We start from the raw sequence: 20,176 nt of genomic DNA, 5'->3' as shown, positions 1-20,176 counted from the left end.
CTCCTGTAATACATGTAAATACGCAACAGCTCAATTCCAGTACCTCTGCCCAGCTGTCAGTTACCATTACACAAGATGTACACATGACTGCTCAAATGAAGACTATATCTTCACACCAAAGAAGACATGTCACTTTGCATCGACACACTAGGGCTTTCATTATTCTCTCTTCTGGTACATGATAACAGGTGTGCAGCATAGAGTGGTGGTGGTACCCAATTGAGATTAACAGAAGGAGGCTGACTGATTTGTGACTATACCCTTCTGAAGTCCTCTACAGTCTACCACAGTGCTCGTGACTTACAGTATGGGTGAAAGGCCACACGCTGATTCCTGTTTGTAGGGTGACTCACCACCCTTTTGACTTGCCCCAATAATCCAGGCAAAGTAAGGTCTGACACGAAACTAATTGCAACAGAATTTATTTTACATTTTTATTTTTTAATATTGCTGATCTAAACACTATAGTTAAAGTCCATAAAAATCCAGTTAGTGGAAATATGTTAAAATTAGGGTTTTTTCTACATATCTGATAGTTGCACAAGCATATGGACAAGCACATTCAGGACTCAGGGTCAATGAACACTGGTAGCTTGCTGGCACTGGGTTTGAATCTTATGTAGCCAACAATGTTGCGCAGGCTATGCATAGTAACAGGGGGAATTATCACATGCGCAAAGCTGAAAGCACAGAGCAGGCTATGGATCAACTGGTGACATCCAGACTATAGGTCTGTCCATGTTGGCAAGGTCACATTTGCAAGAGACAGCCTTCGTCAAGAGCAAAATTTATTCACCCCTCATATCTGAAAGGGGCCCTTTCAGTCAAATAGCACAGGTTTTCGTTATGTGTGATATGTTATCATAGAGCCCTATTTAGCTCAACCTGTGTACCGCTTTTTCACGTCTCTGCCCAGGGGCTCAGTGACTCATAATCTGTCTATGGATGTGGGCCAATACAATACAATAGAAACACAGGAGTAGACATCACCTTTTCCGTGTTTTCATGTTTGGTTCAAGAGATGTAATGTAAAAAGCATAGGCTAATTTGGTTATGGTGGGAAAGGTTGCCATGGTGATTCTTTAGGTGTTTATGATGTTGTGTATGTGGTGTCATTGAAATCCTTGACCCTCAAAACATAGGAGTAACATTAGACAGGGATGGGCAAAAATACATTAAAATGCATTTTCAAATAAAATACTGTATACTGTAATTTTGTATTTTGAAAATACTGAAAAATAGGCTACTCTTTAAAGGGAGCATGAAATCACTTTGTAAACCTTCCACATCTGTCTATTCCTTCATCACTGCACTGACTCTGTTGATAAAGTGGGCAGTGTTTGAGGGCAACAGCTTTTCTCCTACGAGAAATGCCCAAAATCTGCCGCAGTCAACAGATCATCTATGGTGCCCTCCCTGTAACATCTCATAGCCTATCTACTGTATCAGAGATGTACTCAAGAAGTCACAACTGAACTTGTGAAGTAGTACAAACTAACCACCGAATCTACTGAGAATCACAGAATGTGGGCTTAAAGCACCCAAATGCAGTTCTATTGCCTTAAAGGGAAACTTGGCAGGATTTCCGCCTCTGCTGGAGAAATTGTGCATTATGCTATTTCAAACTGTGGAAAAAGGTAACAATAAAGCACATGGATTTGTTTACAAGTTAGCAAAACGGTTAGCATAAGTTTGGCAGACAATGTGGATGTTACAAGGTAAGAAACACGATTTAAAACGAGTTTCTTGTTTCTCACTTCTCTTTCCGGGACGGTAGTCGCAATGTTGCAAGGTTGGTTTTCCGCCTGGGGACGCTAGGGGCAGCGGGAAAAGTCACCATTTTCACCGGAACAGGTCATTTAACCATCCAAATGATTTCTAAACGGGTTTATTACGTTGAAATAGTTGCCAAGTTCCCCTTTAAAATAACGGCTTCTATAACTCATGGTACACTGACAGAGAATGAACTCTCTGACATAATGAAGTCTGCATGCCCAGAATGATATTGCAATGTGTAAAGTTGTAGATCAGGTAGGCTCATGAATCTTTTAGTTGGTTTCTAACTAACTGGGTACTGTGTAAGCGCTAAATGGGTTACCGGTAAATTGACACCAATGTTGCATTGCATGAGGCAACGCGTTGAGCAATGTTGCACATAATGGTTTCCATGTGTTCTGCTTATTCAAGGAACTGATGGTTAAAGGCCTCAAGAAACTGATGGATTTTCTGCTGGCTTGCATACATTTGCATACATTGTACACACTATTTTGACTGACTATGACTTATGAGAAGACAGTAATACCAAGAAGCTGTTTCAAATTATGGACTGGATTCATTCTGAGTCTATGGAAGCTGGGTCTTATGGCTCTTACTTGAAAAGGGTACATTTGTGAGATTCAGTGCAGTGCAATCACCTAGGGGACTACAAGAAGTCCATTTAGATCTCAAGAATATGGAGCTCTATCTAGTGGGCAGTCTGGCCTGAGACCATTTCCTCTCCTCAGTCGACAGGATGTCACAGGCCCCAACCAGGCACATTTAATCATGTTGACATGCCCAAATTAATTTGCTCTAAGTTAATCCTATATCAGCAGAAGGCATATGCACGGGATACAAAGAGAGTTCATTCTTCTTAATGTGCATGGAGGACATGAAACTAATGTGCAGAATCACTGCATATTCTCCACCTACAAGATTTAATTAGGAATATCTATATCAAATCAAACATCAGGGATCAAGATTATCTTAATACCTATTAGTGTTGATGTAAAGACTAGACAATATATATACTGTATACAAATTGGCAGTCATAAAATTAAACGTTAAACCAACAGCTGAGCAAATCAATTCACCCAAGGGAACAGAATGGGTAAAACTAAATAAATATTTATTTACTTGTGGATTTCATACAGTACAGCATGATCAAAAACGTAGTAGAAAAAGTGTCATGTTGACAAGGCATTACATTTAGAGGCAGCAATGGTGAAATAAATTGTTTTTTTTGTTCATGAAAATAATCCAACTACCGTATTTCCACCAGAACCTAACTAATGGAGAGCTAATAGGATCAAGTCCAGTGTGTCTGAACAGACTGCTGTAGATAGTGTTTGTTAAATGCAAATGCAATAGTTAGAATTAACTCAAATCATGTCCACATCCACAACCAACTGTTGACACATGAAGCATCACCTGACCCGTAGAGCACCACAGAAACCAAACCCCTGAAGATTACAGTAATCCCGCACACAGGACGTTGATGTTCTGATTCCCGGGGTCCTGTGGGTGGCACCACTCAATCTCGTCTCCATCTCCACGAGCATGACACAAGCTCTAGCTTGTCTCTCTGACCTCCTCTGGCGCGGTTACAACCTCACATCCTACACCACCCTCTGCTGCTGATGTCGTGCCAAGCAGCGACTGCACTGCGCCCTAGCTGCGCCCTGAGCTGACAGTCACAGTATTGCTGTGTCATGGGTTGGACTAATGTAATCTGCCTGACCAGAGAGTGTCTCCGCATGCATAATGCTAGTGGTGGGATGGATGCAGCGAGCATTTTTGTTTTGCTTAGTACTCAAAGTACATATTGTATAAATCTCAGATGATCAAATTTCTAATATCCTGAGAAGCAGCCGCTCACTGCCCTGGACACGCATATCGACATCTGTGATCATGTTTCACAATGGAAAGTAATGATGTCAGGAAACTGTGCAATGGCACGTTGGAACTGTGCAATGGCATCATAGGAAGCTTGCATACATAAGAAGCACACAATTGTAGCCATCTGAAGTTTGGTCAATTGTGGTAGCAGCTAAAGAATTTGGCATTAAAACAGTCTGTTCAACTTATCTTGTGCCTACTGTATTTGTGTGTACCTGAATATAGCCACTAGTTAGTTGCAAATGCTTACATTTTACTTCGGCTGACCAGCTATATAATTGATACAATGCAATATAATAGAGAAGAATGGAATGCCACTTTTTCCAGTGCAAATAAGGTGATGCATGTCAGTGGTGATGCAAGGCTTCAAAATGTTTACAGATAATACTGCATTACTACCCAACTATGTCACTGAGGACATGGACATGAAATAGAAATATGACATAAAAAATTTCCCACTGCAATGTTGTGAGCAATTTGATTTGACGTCAACAAATGCATCCTAGCAAGGGCTATCATTAATTGTGATTCCAGGGGTGAATGTTGTAGCCAAAATAAGCACTACAAGCTTTCAAAAGAAGGCTACAAATGTATGGGGTATACACTCTATCCAGTGTAACAAGTTTCTCAGTGCCATGCATAGACACTCCATAAGGCATTATCTTATTCTGTGATGCATCAATAGTAATACAGTACGTTCTAATAATAAGAACACATGTGTGTATAATTATTAAGTCTTTTTTCCAAATTGTTTGCTTTACAAAGATAATCTGAAGGCTTTCCCTTCTATTCCAAGCGTAGGAGTATAAAATGATGTACTCACCCATTAGTATTGCAATATCCATCATAACATATGAAATCTAATACACACAGGCTGGATAACAAATGGACGGAAATACCACGCCTGGAAAGGACAGAGACCATATTATGCACTTTAAGAATTTTTTGGTATAATATGAAGTCAAGTTAATTTCAAAGCCATTTACTCGGCTTTCATTTGCTCCCTGACATCAGAGGGCAATGTCTCGAAAAGAGCATCCTCCACCACAAGGCCACTGCGCTTTAAAGACCGACAGACACCTAGCTCAGGGGGCAAAGCCTCGAAATGATTCCCCTTTAGCTCCAGGTGAGTCAACAGCACCAGGAAGGAAATCTTTGGTGAGAGCAGGGACAGGGTGTTTTTGCCCAGCTTGAGCGTCTTCAGCTTCTTGCAGAAGAAGAGCTCATCTGGAAGGTTCTCGATCTTGTTGCATGTGACCGAGAAGTACTGGAGGCTCTGCAGAACACCGACCTCGGGTGGAATGAATCGAATGTCATTATTGGAGAGATCCAGGTAGCGCAGCTTGTTGCAGAGGAACAGGTGCGAGGGCAGGATCTCGATCTTGTTGTAGCAGAAGTAGAGCCTCTCCAAGCTGCCCAGTTTCTTGATGTGCTCAGGGATTTGAGAGATGCTGTTGTGCCACAGCTTGAGGCTGGTGAGCTTGCGCAGATGCTGGAAGCTGATGATTTCCTCAATGGAGCGCAGGTTGTTTTCCTTCAGGTCCAATTCCTGCAGGTTGACCAGACTAAAGATGGCGTGTGGGATACGCTCTAGGTCACAGTGCAACAGTTCCAGTTCTGTGAGATTCACCATCTTCTTCAAGTTGTTGAGCATCACCAGCTTGGTGCCGTCGTTGTAGATATACAGCCGCTGGAGGTGGCTGGAGACATCCACGATGGCCTGTGGGATCTTGGTGAAGTTGCTCTTCAGAGACAGCGTCTTCAGAGACTTCAGCTCCCGTAGGGATTCTAGGGTGATGTTCTTGGAGACGTCCGGACTCAGGGAACCGGTGAGATGGAGCTCCTCCAGGTTCCTCAGCACATACAGCCAATGGGGCAACTCACGGGCGTCATCGAACTTCACCCGCAGAACCTTCAGGTTCTCCTTCAGGTAGGATACGGCTGCCGTATGGATCTTCATCGAACACTGGGAGAGGGACAACTCCTGGAGATCCTCGAGCTGCGCAATGGCAGCTGGGATGGTAACGTTGTTGATGATCTCCAGCTTTAGGGACTGCAGCTCAGACAGCTCAAAGATGGTGTCCGGTAGGCCCGAGAGCATGAAGAGCTGCAGTTCGAGACGGTTGCTACTGTTGGTCTGCAGCCGCTGGCGGAGCTTTTCCGCCGTCCAGGCATGATTCAGGTTGAGCTGCTTCAGCTTGTTCTCGCTGACCTCGGAGAGGAAGACAGCAAAGCGCTTGGAGTAGAGTGGGTCGTACTGGTCGATCATATGCAGCATGAAAGCAAAATCGTTCTTCACGTCTGGAATGTCACTGATTCCTGTCTCTTGTCGCACATACTCGAAGGAGTATTCTTTGAGAGAGCGGTAGAAGAGCCAGTAGGAGGTATACAAGCACGTGAATCCGTACACGACCACAAAGCACAGGTAGCAGTAGGAGAGCTTAGAGAACAGATGTGCCATGGTATGGTTGCAGGAAAAGTGTTTGTAACCAGTCATGTTCTGAATGTCCACATTGCATGTGACAGTAATCTGGACCTTGGAGACCAAGACGCTGTTGTAAGCAATGATTAGGACAAACTTGAGCACTTTGAGGATAGTCTGGCGAACGTACATCACATAGAGAATGTCTCCTTCTTCTACGTGTATTCGGAACTTTTTGACTTTCTCGAAGAGTGCCTTCGCCTGCTCCCCCTCCTTTTTGTCCAGCACACTTGCTGCTGCTGGTTTGTCCACCACAATCTTTTCTGGGATGGACCGAAGAGACTGAGTCTTAACCAGGTTGCCCTCTCCTGGGGAGGCGCTACTGGGAACAGGCCGGCTGGATAAGTGCTTCTTGGTCTCCCGGTCCTCTGGGTTCTCCCCCGACACCTCAGACAGGGCTCTGGTAGTCCATGGCGAGTCAAAGCACTTTCCCAAAATGGAGATGAAGAGCTCAATTTTGGAGCTGGAGCCAGGGAACTTGAACCAGAAGTTGCTGCACACCATGAAGATGAGCGTGTGTATCAGCACCAGGTATGGGAAGTACTTGGCGTACCAGTGAAGGGCTTTCTCGTAGCACATTTGGTTGATGAAGCTGTACTGCTGCCAGTCCAGATTAGTCTTCAGGCCCCTCATCTCCTGCACTGGAGGCACAGGTGAGACTGAGGTGGGAGAGGGGAGTGCAGGCTCATTTGTTGGTTCTGTTTGATTTGGCAAAATCCCTGACTGATTTGTCGGAAGAACTGGAGAACTCCTCTGAGGAAGGCAGATGATTTTGTCTTGCATTACCTGCAGAAGAAAAGACACAGACAGTTTAGAAATTGTACATCTAAAAGTATACCTCTTAAAGTTTGCCCCATTTATAAAATGTACAAAGTAAAATAAGGAAAGCTATTGATGCACTTTGGAAATATGCATGATGCCAACATGATTCAAAGTATACACTGTGAAAAATATGTGGAAGAAAGATGATTTTCAGTCATTTCAGTCAGTCTTTCAGTCAACACTTTCTGAGATGGACAGTGCAAAACACATTTGAATAGACATTTATACTATTTTGCCTGAGGCACGTGTTGTTCTATTGCATACTACAGATCTACTGTAATATGCCTACCAGAGGTATGACTCAGACAGGAAGTGTCCACTTGCTGCATTCACCCCAGTGTACTCCAGAGGGAGACATACTCACTGAAATGTTTCAAAATAAATAAATAAAAGAGCCTAGAGCCTGCCCTGTGTTGTTTCACGCAACCTTTCCCAAATCCTCCTCCACAGCTGACAGATGATAGATCACTTTATTGGATGTTCCTGGATGTAGCTGCCTGAGCGAATGTATTATTACAGACAAACGAGTTTGGAAAGTCAGGGTCTGAGTCATAATTCTTAATGCTGGGCTTCTCCGCCTCCCTTCTTGTGGGATGGCACGGTAACATCCAGTGACATAATTACTTCCTAGCTTCTGGGCCGGATGTGGCCTGTCTGGGGACAGTCTCAGTGGGAAAAATCTGAAAACCTACTGCTGCATCAGCTGAGGGGGAAAAGGAGGAAGACACATCACAAGGCTGACGGTGAGAACCAGAGGCTAATTTTGCTGAGTCGGGCCCCCTGAGGAAAGAGGGATCAGCCCAACTGTGCACACACTACCACTTATTCTGTCACTCTCTGTCTCTCCCTCTCTCTCTTACACACACACACACACACACACACACACACACACCACACACGCACACCACACACTGCACTCCCAGGGGCGGACTGGCAATCTGGACATTCTGGAAAAGTTCTACACCTAATGTGTGTGCGAGTGCGAATGGTAGTGGACCTTTTTGTAAGAAAGTCCAGGGCCTTTTTTTAGTCACAGTCCGTCCCTGTGCACTCCCTCTGTCTTTTTCACCCGCCCTTTTCTAATTTTGTCCACTGCACTGCTCTAAAGATTCTTTCACCCGGCATTATGTGCTCCCAGCCGGCTCACACTCCCCCTCGATTCAGATGGGGCCCTTTTGGCACGGAGTGTGAATACCTCTCCCATTCTACAGCACGAGGCACCTACGTAATGGCAGGAAGCGTGTCAATTAGGCACCATAATGGCTGCCATGGACGAGGCTGACGTTACGAGTGTAAACTTTGGGAGTCATCAGATGGCTTACATTTACCATACCCACACAGTTTTCCATACGGTAACCAAGCAAAGTTTTTTTTTTTTTTTTTTAAAAGGTTCTGCCTTTGAACTTGTTCCTCTGGGGAGGTGAGGGGGGATGTTCCCACCCACTCATGGAGTTCCTGTCAGGGGTGTTTGTCCTATCTAAAAATAATTGGGAATTATCGACAGGAATTTACACACAGAGGACAAACTGGGCGGTGTTGGCTGTAAATACCAGTCTTCAGCTGGTCTGCCAGAACTGAGGTCATAATAGTGAAGACTCTTTCCTCTGAGTTTATGGGGAATGGAGAAAGACAAAGGAATGGGGGTCTATATATTTCACACAGAGGTGCTGGAATTTTGCCTCAATTGTCCTGTGAACACCCACCACAGCCTGTGTGGACTACACACAACCCAACACAGAGCTTTATGCCACTCTGACACATAGGAGGTTTGTAGCCCTCCAGTTTTCATATCCTGGAAAGCTGTCCAGCAGGTGAGCTTTAAAACAGCCAGGGCTTGTGATAATGACTATGAGACGAAAGAATGACTCATGGGAGAATTGCATGGACAGGTTCTTGCATCTAATAAAAAATGTAAATGTACTTGAAACTTTCTTGTGGGAAAATACTCTAGATCCTTCAAAAATGTCCAGAAAACACTCCATTCCATTTGTATTAACTACAACCCCAAAACAGAAAAAGTTGGGACGTTTAGTAAAATGCAAATAAAACTGAATGTACAAGTCTCGTAAACCCATATTTAGCAGCAAAAAGGACATAGACACAGACAACATATCAAATGCCAAAATTTTGACTATTTAATGGAAAATATCTGTTAATTTTGAATTTGATGCCAGCAACATGTTTTAAAAAAAAAGTTGGGATGTTTACCACTATGCTGTTTCTCCTCTTCATTTAACAAAATTCTGTAAATGTTTAGGAACTGAGGAGACCATTTGCTAGACTGTTGAGAATGAAATGCTGTCCCATTACTCCCCGATACAGGATTTCAGTTGCTCAACAGTATGGGGTATTCTTACCCATGTTTTTCATTCCATTACGCACCTAATTTGAGAAAATCTGGACTGCAGACAGGCCATTTTAGCACCTGGACTCTTCCTCTAAGGAGAAATACTTTAAATATGTGCAGAATCTATTTCGCCATTTTTTCCCTGAAATATTTAAGGTCTTCCCTGGAATAGACATTGCCTGGATGGCAGTATATGTTGCTCAAAACCTGTATACATCATTTAGAATTGATTGTGCTTTGCCAAATGTACAAGATGTCCATGCTGTAGGCACAATGCTCCTCCACAATGTCATAGATGTTGGGTTTGGAACTGAGCACTAAAACGTTGGATAGGTTGGATACTTGGATAGGTCCTCTCCTCTTTAGCCCAGAAGAGTCCATGATTTCCAAAACGAATGGCACATTTTGATTGGTCTAACCACAGGACCTTTTTACATGTTACCACAGTCTATTTTAAACAAGCTCAGGCCCAGATAAGACAGTGGTATTTTCTGTATCATGTCTCAATACAATTTTGGCTGCAGTTTTTGAATTGAGTATATAACTGAGCACATAGAGGAACATAGACAATGGTTATCAGAGGTTTTCCTGAGCCCATACAATGACAGGTCTGAGGTCCAAAAGACCATGGCTATCCAATTTGTTTTCTCTGGATTCTCTGAATACCCCTACATCTTTACTTCTAAGAGATCCTGCCTCACTGGGATGCTCTTTTTCATATCCAAGTGTTACCAGTTACCCTAATTAGTTGTCAAACATTCCTCCTTTTGTTTTCTTTATCATTACACAACTTTCCCAGCATTCCGTTACCCCCATCCCGTCAAATTTGTCATTTTGAACATTTGATATGTTGTCTGTGTCATTTTTGCAACTAAATATGAGTTTAAGAGATTTGCAGATTATTACATTCTGTTTTTATTCACATTTTACACAACGTCCCAAGTTTTTCTGTTTTGGGGTTGTATGCATTGCACTAAAACAGATATATTGTGCATGGATATTATGACCTTGTGTATGTTGTATGAGGGCATAGTCATAGATGTAACAATAAAGACCACTCTGGAAGGTTACGAACGTGTTTAAAGGCACTGCTTCTGTTGTTGCTATGACACCAACCTGAAGGGTGCATCCAAACACCCCAATCATAAGCATGATCACGGAGAGGTATTCTGTAAACACGTCCCACCATGGCTTCAGCACACGGAAAGCTGGCTGCTGCTCTGAGAACTGCCGAAACTCCGTCACAGGAATCATAATTCCTATCAGGACAAAAGACGACACAAAAGTGTGGAAAATAAGTCTCCAGAACAACAGCTGCTGATAAGAAAACTACATTACAATTCCTGTACAATGAACTCTGGAACAAGCATTTGCTATCTGATACTGTGCTCCATTTATATTAGATTATGCATTCTGATAAGGAAAAGGGTAGAGAATGGTCATGTGGAGCGAACTTACATTAACCTCTTGTTTTTGCCAATATGTCATTTTATGCAGGCCAAAAAGTCATACATGTCTAAAATCAACATCATTGAGCCCCTCAGAGAAACACAACCCTAATCCCAGCACCCCCACCATGCTATTTGTATAGCCCTCAGCTGAGGGCCTTAGTTTGGTCTGTGGTTGCTGACCGGAGAGCACTGTTAGGATTAGACATGCCTCTGGAGAACTTCCCACCATCCCTGTAGTGATGTCTCCATCTTTTGTTAACAGCAATCCATTTTTCTGTGTCTCTTCTTGTCAAACAAACCTCTGGAGCTAAGCCACCAGCTATCTAGAAATGGCAGTATTTATGCTCCGCAAGGATCATCAAGGGTACTGACTTTTTAATCACAAATAAGTTTCTGTCTAATTCATTCAGATATTAATCAAGTGCCGTGAAAACTACTTTCAAGTTAGTCTCAATTAACCCTGTCTGTTCAAACATGTGATTATTTCTTCCATTCTTGACAGACATATTCATAATAAGCCTGAATGCATCCTTAAACATACAGTCCACATAATACAATATCATAGCCTCCCACATCACAGTTCCTACAAGATGAGATTCTAAGCTGTGGAACTTCTGAAGAGTTCATGTTAATTTTGTAAGGTGAACACATCTCATCTGTACTGATGCACATCCCTGAGACATATGCACAGAGGGCAATTGCAACTTGTGGGTACATTATTGAGTCCTGATTACAACATTACGCAGTACATGCAGTAAGATAGTCATCCGTCAAGTCCTTTATGTTTAAAAACATCAACATTAGTCATCTCTGCTGAGGCGTTTCACAAGCACCTGCAGGCTGCTGCACTAATGCAGCTTAAGAACAAGCCAATCTGAACCAAAGCCACACAGGAAATGAAAGGTCTCCCACAATACCCATCATTGGCCCACATTAATGATGCATTCCTTCCTGTGGTTGCCTACTGCTGCTTATGCGTTGCAGTGGTAATGCAGAGGAGGCGACAAAGGAAGTCAATCAATGAACTAATGAATATAATTAGGCACACAGTGTTTGGACAGCTGAGGCACTTGATCTAATTTGCTTGTTAATATCAGTACTCTCTGTGTCATTATGGACATTACTGGAATGCATATTTACAAAAATACTTATTTAGGGTAGACAGGATCCTAGGGTCCTAGGTTCCTGGCTGGCTGGTGGGTGGGGCTGTCAGTGATGGAAGAGTGGGTAGAGTGTTCAGCATCCTGATTGCTTGGTGGATGAAGCTACTTGCAAGTCTGGTGGTGCGGGAGCGGAGTCAGTTGAACAGTTCATGTGCAGGGTGGGTTGTGTCCTTGACAATCATTAGTGCTTTGCGGGTGAGGCGGGTGGTGTAAATGTCCTGCAGGGAGGGGAGTGGTGCTCCAATGATCCTCTTAGCTGTGTTAACAATGCGCTGGAGGGTCTTCCTGTTCTGATCTGTGCAGCTTCCGCCCCACACTGTGATGCAGCTGGACACGATGCTTTCGATGGTCCCTCTGTAGAATGTGGTCATGACGGGAGGCGTGGCACTTGCCTTCTTCAATTTGCGCAAGAAGTAGAGGCGCTGCTGGGCTTTCTTCGCCAGTGATGCTGTGTTGGTGGTCCAGGAGAGGTCGTCGCTGATGTGCACCCCCAGGAATTTTGTGCTGCTCACTCTCTCCACAGCATCTCCGTCGATGGACAGTGGTGGCAGTTGTTTGTGGCCTCCTCCTTGGTCTTGCTGACATTCAGCAGGAGGTTGTTGTCTTTGCACCATTTAGCCAGCAGGTCTACTTCTCTGTAGTGAGCCTCATCACCCTTAGTGATGAGGCCCACCAGTTAGTGCTGGGCGGTATACCGGTTCATACCGTATACCGGTGTATATTTTCGTTATGATATGAATTTTTAATATACCGCCATACCGGTGTATTTGATTACACAACGTTTGGAACGCTGCGCCGCGCGACAGTGTTTCAGACGGGACTTTTTTCACACGCACGCATGGTGCCACTGCGAGGCATAGTGAGGGTAAACACAAAACACCTGAAGTTTTTCCCCTGAAGTATGACCCTTAAGGCTTAGATAAGGGGTTTATTTAAGGGTGTTGCACAGAATACCTTAAATTGTTTCTTTAGTTAAGGAAAAACGTTAAGGGATACTGCGAAAGGGATTTACCGTCACAAAAATTCTATTGAGATTGTTCAACAGCAACTAGCTGGCTAGTAGGTGATGTCGTTAGTTAGCAACCCACCAAACACAGTGAAGTTTAATAAGCTTATCATTCATCTCACCTTAAGAATATTCGCTAAAATTATCCAGGTAGCAAGTAAAGCATGTTATAGACATGCACTGAGCAATACAAGCTGGCTAGTTGTCATCAGTGCACCAAAACAAACTTTTTTGTTAATGTTTTGCCTAGTGAACCGAACCGAAGTTCATGGCAGTCTAACATGACATCCACATTCACATGACATATAGTTAACGTTAGCCTACCACTAACGTCATGTAAACCACACAATAACAATAAGACATGTTTCTGATAGGCCTATTTGACAGAGTAAGCATATTAGCAGAGAGGTTTCATTTTAAATTGTATAATTTTCAAAAAAGTATAAAGTTGCACAACTTTTTGAATTGGTTATATAGGCTACAAGATGTTTGTGAAATTTGCACAGTACAGTTCTGTATTTTGACTGCAATTGTCTTTGCATTCTGATTAGATTCTTCATTAGAATCATGAGTGGCTCTTTGTAAACAGCATCATTTTCTGGGGCCATGCAAAACTGCATTACCACTAGTGTGGAGTTATTCTACATCATGACAGTAAAATAGACCATTAGTCAATGTACTGCAGCAATTCCTCCCTCAACCTGTAGAAAATGCTGTGAACATCTGATTATGCATGGAAATAAAATACCGTCATATACCGTGAAACCGTACGAATTTAGAAAAATACCGTGATATACATTTTTGGTCATACCGCCCAGCACTACCACCAGTGTTGTGTCGTCCGCAAACTTCACCAGATGGTTGGAGCTGTGAGTGGTTGTACAGTCATGTGTTAGCAGTGTGAAGAGCAGGGGGCTGAGCACACACCCTTGCGGGGCCCCCGTGCTCAGGGTCAGAGTGCTTGAGGTGTTGTTCCCGACACATACTGCTTGTGGTCTCTGCAACAGGAAGTCCAGCAGCCAGTTGCAGAGGGAGGTGCTGCACGATATATCTAAAATCTATCGTTATCGCGATATCAACGCTTGCGATGGACATACCGCAAAGATTACTTAATTTTCGATAAATTTCGATACATTTTCTGTGCCGTGTGCATTCCATACAGTCTATGGTGTATTCACATTCTGAATGTCAACATATTTTACCAAACCGATGCTGTCATGCTGCCCAAGAAGCCCGTCCCCTACCAGTTTAGGTGTGTGGTGTTTTAGGTGTTGAAGCGGGAGCTAAGTCGTGATGGCTGAAGATAGTGAGTCGAGCGAGGTAGGCTACACTTGGGTGAAGAGGAATTAGTGACTAAAAGGAAAAGCACGTCTGTTATATGGGAATATTTTGGTTTTATGAAGGATGCCGTGTTACAAACACAGCGCAAATGCGTCCTTCTCCACCGTGTTAAAATAAACAATTTCTTTCGTTATCGTTATATCAGAAGATATCTGTCTTTCACTGTCTGTAAGGCTTGTATTTCATGATTTGCATTTAGCAAAAGCCCCAGACAGCAGCACAGAGGTAATCAGGATTCGTTATTTGTAAAAGTTGTTTAACCTACTTCTTAGCCTGGACTGTGTGATTGCAGCCCAATTACTTTCACTTTCCGCTGCCCTCGTAGCCGGCATGCCAGTAGCCTAACGTGGGATGCACACCGTATGAGGTTAGAGACTGAGATGACTGCCGCGATATAGCTTAAGTAGCTTCTTTGCTAGGCCCATCGAAGGCTGGCAATGTGGAATATTCCGCTGGTTGGTGCACAAGTGTTCAGATTGGCTGTCCATCCGTCTTTTATGAGGATTAGGAGCAGATCTTCCACATAACTTCGATAGCCTAGTCAGTAGGTCTCTTAGCTGTCCACTTTCATCAGGCCATATATAGCCTAGGCTACATGATATTTTATATTGTTTATGTAGAAAATGATACATTTATTTCTGTAATTATACATTTACCCCCCCCCCCCCCCCACCCAACCCTACAGTGTATGCTTGCAGCAAGCAGAATGGGAAAAAAAAACATTAAATATACTGCTCAAAAAAATTAAGGGAACACTTCAATCATACACTGGATCAGTACTCTGACACTGTTTGGTTTTGAAGTAAAACTTTTGAGGCGAGCGTTTTATTTTGCAAGAACTGTCAGACATTCTGTGAATGTAGTTTGAGAATGGAGAAAAGGGTGGAAGGTTTCAAAAAATGTGTGTAAAACCTTTTTTGAGCAGTATATTTAAATATCGCACATTATATCGTTATCGCAGTACTCAATAATGTTATCGCATATCGCATGTTTTCTTAATATCGTGCAGCCCTAATGTCAATGTGGTTGTTGTGGGTGGCAGCTGTTTTGAAAATATCCCAGTCTGTTGTTTCAAAGCAGTCCTGAAGTTGTGAGACGGCCCCCTCCGGCCACACTCTCACCTCCTTCAAAACTGGTTTGGTGACTTTTGCTCTTTGTCTGTATCGTTGCAGCAGCAGGATGCTAATGTGGTCTGACTGTCTGATGTGGGGGAGGGGTTTGGCTTTGTAGGCTTCTTTCTGTGGGGTGTAAACAAGGTCCAGGGTATTTTGTCCTCTTGTTGGGAAGTTTACATGTTGGTGAAATTTTGGTAGTACAGTTTTGAGATTGGCGTGATTGAAATCTCCAGCGATGATTGTGAAGGCATCCGGGCGTTCACTTTGTTGTTCACTGACGGCCCGATACAGCTCATTCAGTGCCATGCTCTGATGATAACTCAATTAAAGTTTAAAGACAGGCCTATGTTAGTGAATAAATCAAGGCCTATGTTAGTGAATAAATCAAGACTGACAAACTAGTCAAGTTAGTTAAATTCAATTTACAATTAATTCATATTTTTATAATGTTAATGGTTATTGTGGAAAAATCTCAATAATGCTTGCGGTGTGTCCTGAAGTTTACGGTATGGTTGTTTCTGGTATCATGCATCTTAAGCAGTGATGGAAGGGGTAGGTTTGGGATGCCAAACACCACCGCTGAACTTCCAGGATTTGTTGTGGGCCTAAATTTACAGCACACAAATGAAGGAACTAAGGTTGACAACCCCCGGCAAATGCTGCCGGTTAGAATGTATTCATATGGTAGCTGCAGTGCACCCTGATGTGCTAGTTTAGGTTGTTTCAGTATGATTACTTGCATGTGGTGTTGACAGGTCTGGCTGCCCAACCAATAACACAAGGAATTTCACATGTTGTTACGGGTTCTGAAATATTTGTTGTGTTTCATTTCCTCTTTACAGTACATGTATTGGGCCTGCAGTAACTGCTTCAATTCAATCAATTTGCTTAAACCTAGGTTGTCCTTTCACTCTGACAAGGTGATATTTTTTCCAAACACATAAACTGAATCAGCATCTTTCCCAATTATCAACACAATGGCTTTATTTGATATGCCTCTCATCCTGATATCAGCCATGTCTGTGGGGTCAGGGCAGGCTAGCAGAGGTAACAGTGTGGTGGGAGGTCGCCCTCTGTCTGCAAAAGAAGGCATGCCAGCAGACTCCCACTCCCTGCTGGGATGTTCTGGGCAATTACTCACAAGCACACAACTCACAACACTAGCCTGAATTCCACTGTATTCTAACTGAAAAATCTGTTCAGCTCTAATTGGGGTTTCATGCTTGAAATGCTGTGGAGTACAAAAACATGGGCCATGCTATATACTCAGAGGAGATCCTGGTGTTGAGTAAACTTGAACTCTTCACTAAAGTAAATACTTCAAGTCCACAAAATAAATAATTGATTTTCTAATAACAAAATAAACCATAACAGTTTAGATTTCAACATTTGGACCTTTTTTAAGCTTCCATTTACTCACATGTTGGCTAGAATGAGAGTATGTCCTATCCAAGTTACATATTTCTTGAATGATGCTGAATATTAATTTGACCAAACTCTTACTGGACATGAATTTTTGCCTCAATGTACTAGTGCGGTGGTGACTCTGGAGGCTGTACTGGTCTGACCTCCAATAACTTAATCTCCTCAATGACTCATCCTCCCCGGAGAATCCCCTCAGAATTATACTCCACTACAGTCTTTGCCATAATCATTCTGTCATCGACATCTTCGACCTTGCACTCGCACTAAGATGGAAACTGTTTTTTTATCAGTCTCCAGCATCGTAGCTCTGTCTACCACATGCTCTGAAGTCCTGACTGGTTGATTTGAACGGTGCACTGCATGCTTATGAAAACACTTTTTAAAGTGCTTCTAACAATATTTATACATCTGTTGTAGCCAGCTGCAATGGTTCAAGAGGTCTTAATGTCTGGAATATCCATTGCTGAGTAATGGTCTTAACATGCTGTGTGTCAGCAGGAGGCAACATGCCTCTGATTTTTTTTTTGCGCGTCTCTGTTTCCATCCGGGAAACCAAGAGCACAATCAATTCAATGATCAAAAAACCTGCTTCCGTCCTCTTCAATCAAAGTGACATTGGTGATACTATCATGACAGTGACCTTCATTTAGGAACTGCCTTCCTGACTGTTTTTAAAAAATATCTGAACACACCAAACCTGCTGTTTGGCAAGCTTGGTGGAAATAGTATGTACCTTATGAGGAAGGATGCAGGGCACACCAGGATAAAGGGATGTTTATGTGATCCAAATGACTGCAAGAAGTCCATTAGGTCCCCAAGGACTCGTGTCTCGCTGAGATTCTCTGTTGGATCACACTGAAGGGCTGTTGCCGTGACGTGCTTTCCCTAGTAATAACACTAAATTGACTGAAATTCACTGAGTGAGGCTTCCTTTGATCGCTTTGAAAGAGATATGCCCTTGTGGCGTTAATTTTTGTTGGGACATTGTTGAGCCAGACCAGCCTTATCCAACTGACAGAGCCTTTCCTGGCAGGAAATGGTCCAGCTCTCTCAGTCACAGCCTGACAGAGACAATGTATGTCTGAGTCACCTCCAGACAAAATCAAAAAATACAAAATCCTGTCCTAATACAGGACCTTAGACAATAGGTGTTGTTTTGTGAGATACCAGCCATTTCCCAAAGGTAAAGACAGATGTTCCATTGTAACATACATAGGGCCTATTTAGTGCTTTTAATACTAAATCCTATTCACCCTCACTGATTGTCATGTGATAGCATTATTGCAATATATTTCTTGGAATGAAGGACAAGTCCAGTTTACACTCATGGCAACTCTAGCCTACTCCTTGTCCTAGGGAACTCTAAACATAACTGACCTCACCACACCCTCATACAGAAAACAAGTTGAAGGCAAAACATGAAGATGGCACTGGACACAAATTCATGATTTTGACAATAAAATGCAAGTAGGCCTACTAAACCACCAAGCCATAAACTTAACCACCATGTGACATTCGTGGGCTGTGTGACGCTAACTCTGTATTTTTGGAATGAGGGGGTAGGCTACTTTCAGTTAGCACACTGACCTTAGAGTAACGTCGTTTGAAATACAACCCTTAAATCAGAATCTAATGGAAATTGCTTGGCCCTCTCTGCTGTGCTGGGAATAGCCTTCTAACCTAATCGATGTCCCGACAGTCTGTCCAGATAGCCTACTGGCAGTCACTCAAGCGTGTAAATTAACCTGCATCAGCAAAAATATATATTACCAACACGTGCTATTTCCACATCTGTAACGATTCAGCACTTAACCACACAACCAGGGGCGGAGCCAGACATGGACACACAGGAAAGCTAGGGGGGTCCGGGGGCATGCACCCCCGGCAGAAAATGTTGAAAAATAACCCCTTAAATAATGACTTCTAGTGAATTCTGTGTAAACTAATGGACACATTGAGACATGTTAAGCTACGTTTAATTCAGGACTTAAAGCTCATTTTTCAAAATGGGGGGAATTCTCCCCTTTAGTGCCTCACATAGGGGGACTAATTCAGTTGGGGAGGGGTGGGATACATTTTACAAACTGAAATCGCATTTTCCTTATAGGCCTTACAGGCGTCAATGAGAGAACACTTACACTTACATGATTTTGGTTTCGATTTTCTAATTGGAGTAGGCTAAGTCTTTGTGACAACACGTCATGACATTTGATAATGTTTGATCGTTGTTTTGGTACTATGAAGCATCTTTGCCCTAAAATGCATGAAACATGCAAATTCAAAATCCCGCCGGTAGCAACGTTTCATATACTAGCCTACAATAAATTAATTGAACGAAGTCAACTGACAACAGGTAAATCTACTGATTCGGTCATTGAGACTCTATGAATACAGTACAACAAACTTTCTGTCTTTTTGAAGTTTATTTTTGTATTCCGGGGTACAGTAGCCTAATTGCCTAATGTCTTGACAATAGTTTTTCTTACCGTTTGCTGTTTAAACTGACTGCGCCGCTCTGAACTTTTCTGCCAGGTTTATACGTAAACCGCTACATCTCGGCTGTGCCATTGCCTAAACTCATCGTGTGGGAAATCAGATTATCTGTCAATATTGGGCTTTGAAAATAAGGGATAGCCTATTTGCTCAGTAATAGTAGCCTACATTTTGTAACATTTATAGAGAAACCAAGGGAAAGTTAAATTAGAAATTAGAATCGTTGGAAATTGAAAACACATACAAAAAAAGATTCGGGGCTTGAGCCCCCGAATCCACCCCCTCGCTCCGCCAATGCACACAACTGCAAAACAGGTTATTCTGATACTTTTGTCTCAAATTTGTTCTCACCTAATGACCATTTAGCCTAATCTGATCAGAACAGAAACAATTTCGCTCTTCTCAACTTCCCCGACAATTACGCAGTCTAAGTTATCTTAAGGGTTTCATAGGATATGCCACGCTGTTACAATATCATCCGAGCGCATGGTTACACAGGATAAAGACTTGATCGAACTGCCCTTTTCTCACTGGGTAAACATACAAATAAAACCTATACATAATAATAATTTAACATTGTTCTTACCCAAAATATTTTCCCCGGCAGCTTACTCTCTTATATGATGTTTGGCCGTTGCCAACACAGAGGTGGAGGCATGTCCTTGTAGCTGCTGTGAATATAGTCCGAGTGCTATACCGTTATGTGCCTCTGATTCACAAAGACTTCACTGACGAACGGCATAAGGGCGGGACCACAAGTTTGGGGTAGCTCAACGAATACATTGTGTAGCAAGTTTTTTTTTTCTCAAGAAGTTGACGCCGTAACTGGACAGTGTACATAATATATTTATTTATATTTTTGAAATGTTCTGAC

The 20,176-nt window shown here is 42.7% G+C and overlaps 1 protein-coding gene across 2 annotated transcripts; it reads right to left on the bottom strand.

The window, feature by feature from the left end:
• Positions 1-2,870: 2,870 nt before the first annotated feature.
• Positions 2,871-20,050, bottom strand: lrrc8c (leucine rich repeat containing 8 VRAC subunit C). Of its 2 annotated transcripts, none has more exons than XM_042057633.1 (3): positions 19,889-20,050; positions 10,425-10,567; positions 2,871-6,925 (listed from the first exon to the last, which is right to left on the bottom strand). In XM_042057633.1, exons 2-3 carry the CDS (start codon positions 10,560-10,562, stop codon positions 4,640-4,642), a joined length of 2,424 nt encoding a protein of 807 aa, XP_041913567.1. In that variant the 5' UTR covers positions 10,563-10,567; positions 19,889-20,050; the 3' UTR covers positions 2,871-4,639. The 2 variants fall into 2 exon arrangements, with proteins under 2 accessions (XP_041913567.1, XP_041913568.1); XM_042057634.1 differs by lacking the exon at positions 19,889-20,050 and adding an exon at positions 17,543-17,658.
• Between the last annotated feature and the right edge of the window lie 126 nt (positions 20,051-20,176).

Source organism: Alosa sapidissima, chromosome 12 (genome assembly GCF_018492685.1).
Source record: "Alosa sapidissima isolate fAloSap1 chromosome 12, fAloSap1.pri, whole genome shotgun sequence".
Classification (NCBI taxonomy): Eukaryota; Metazoa; Chordata; class Actinopteri; order Clupeiformes; family Clupeidae; genus Alosa; species Alosa sapidissima.
This window is presented reverse-complemented; position numbering and strand designations above follow the sequence as displayed.

Bases quoted from the DNA above. Each gene is read 5' to 3' on its own strand.
- lrrc8c (XM_042057633.1), bottom strand. From the start codon at position 10,562: ATGATTCCTGTGACGGAGTTTCGGCAGTTCTCAGAGCAGCAGCCAGCT. The intron at 6,926-10,424 runs GTTGGTGTCATA...TTTCTTCTGCAG, and splicing joins TGTTTGGATGCACCCTTCAG to GTAATGCAAGACAAAATCAT.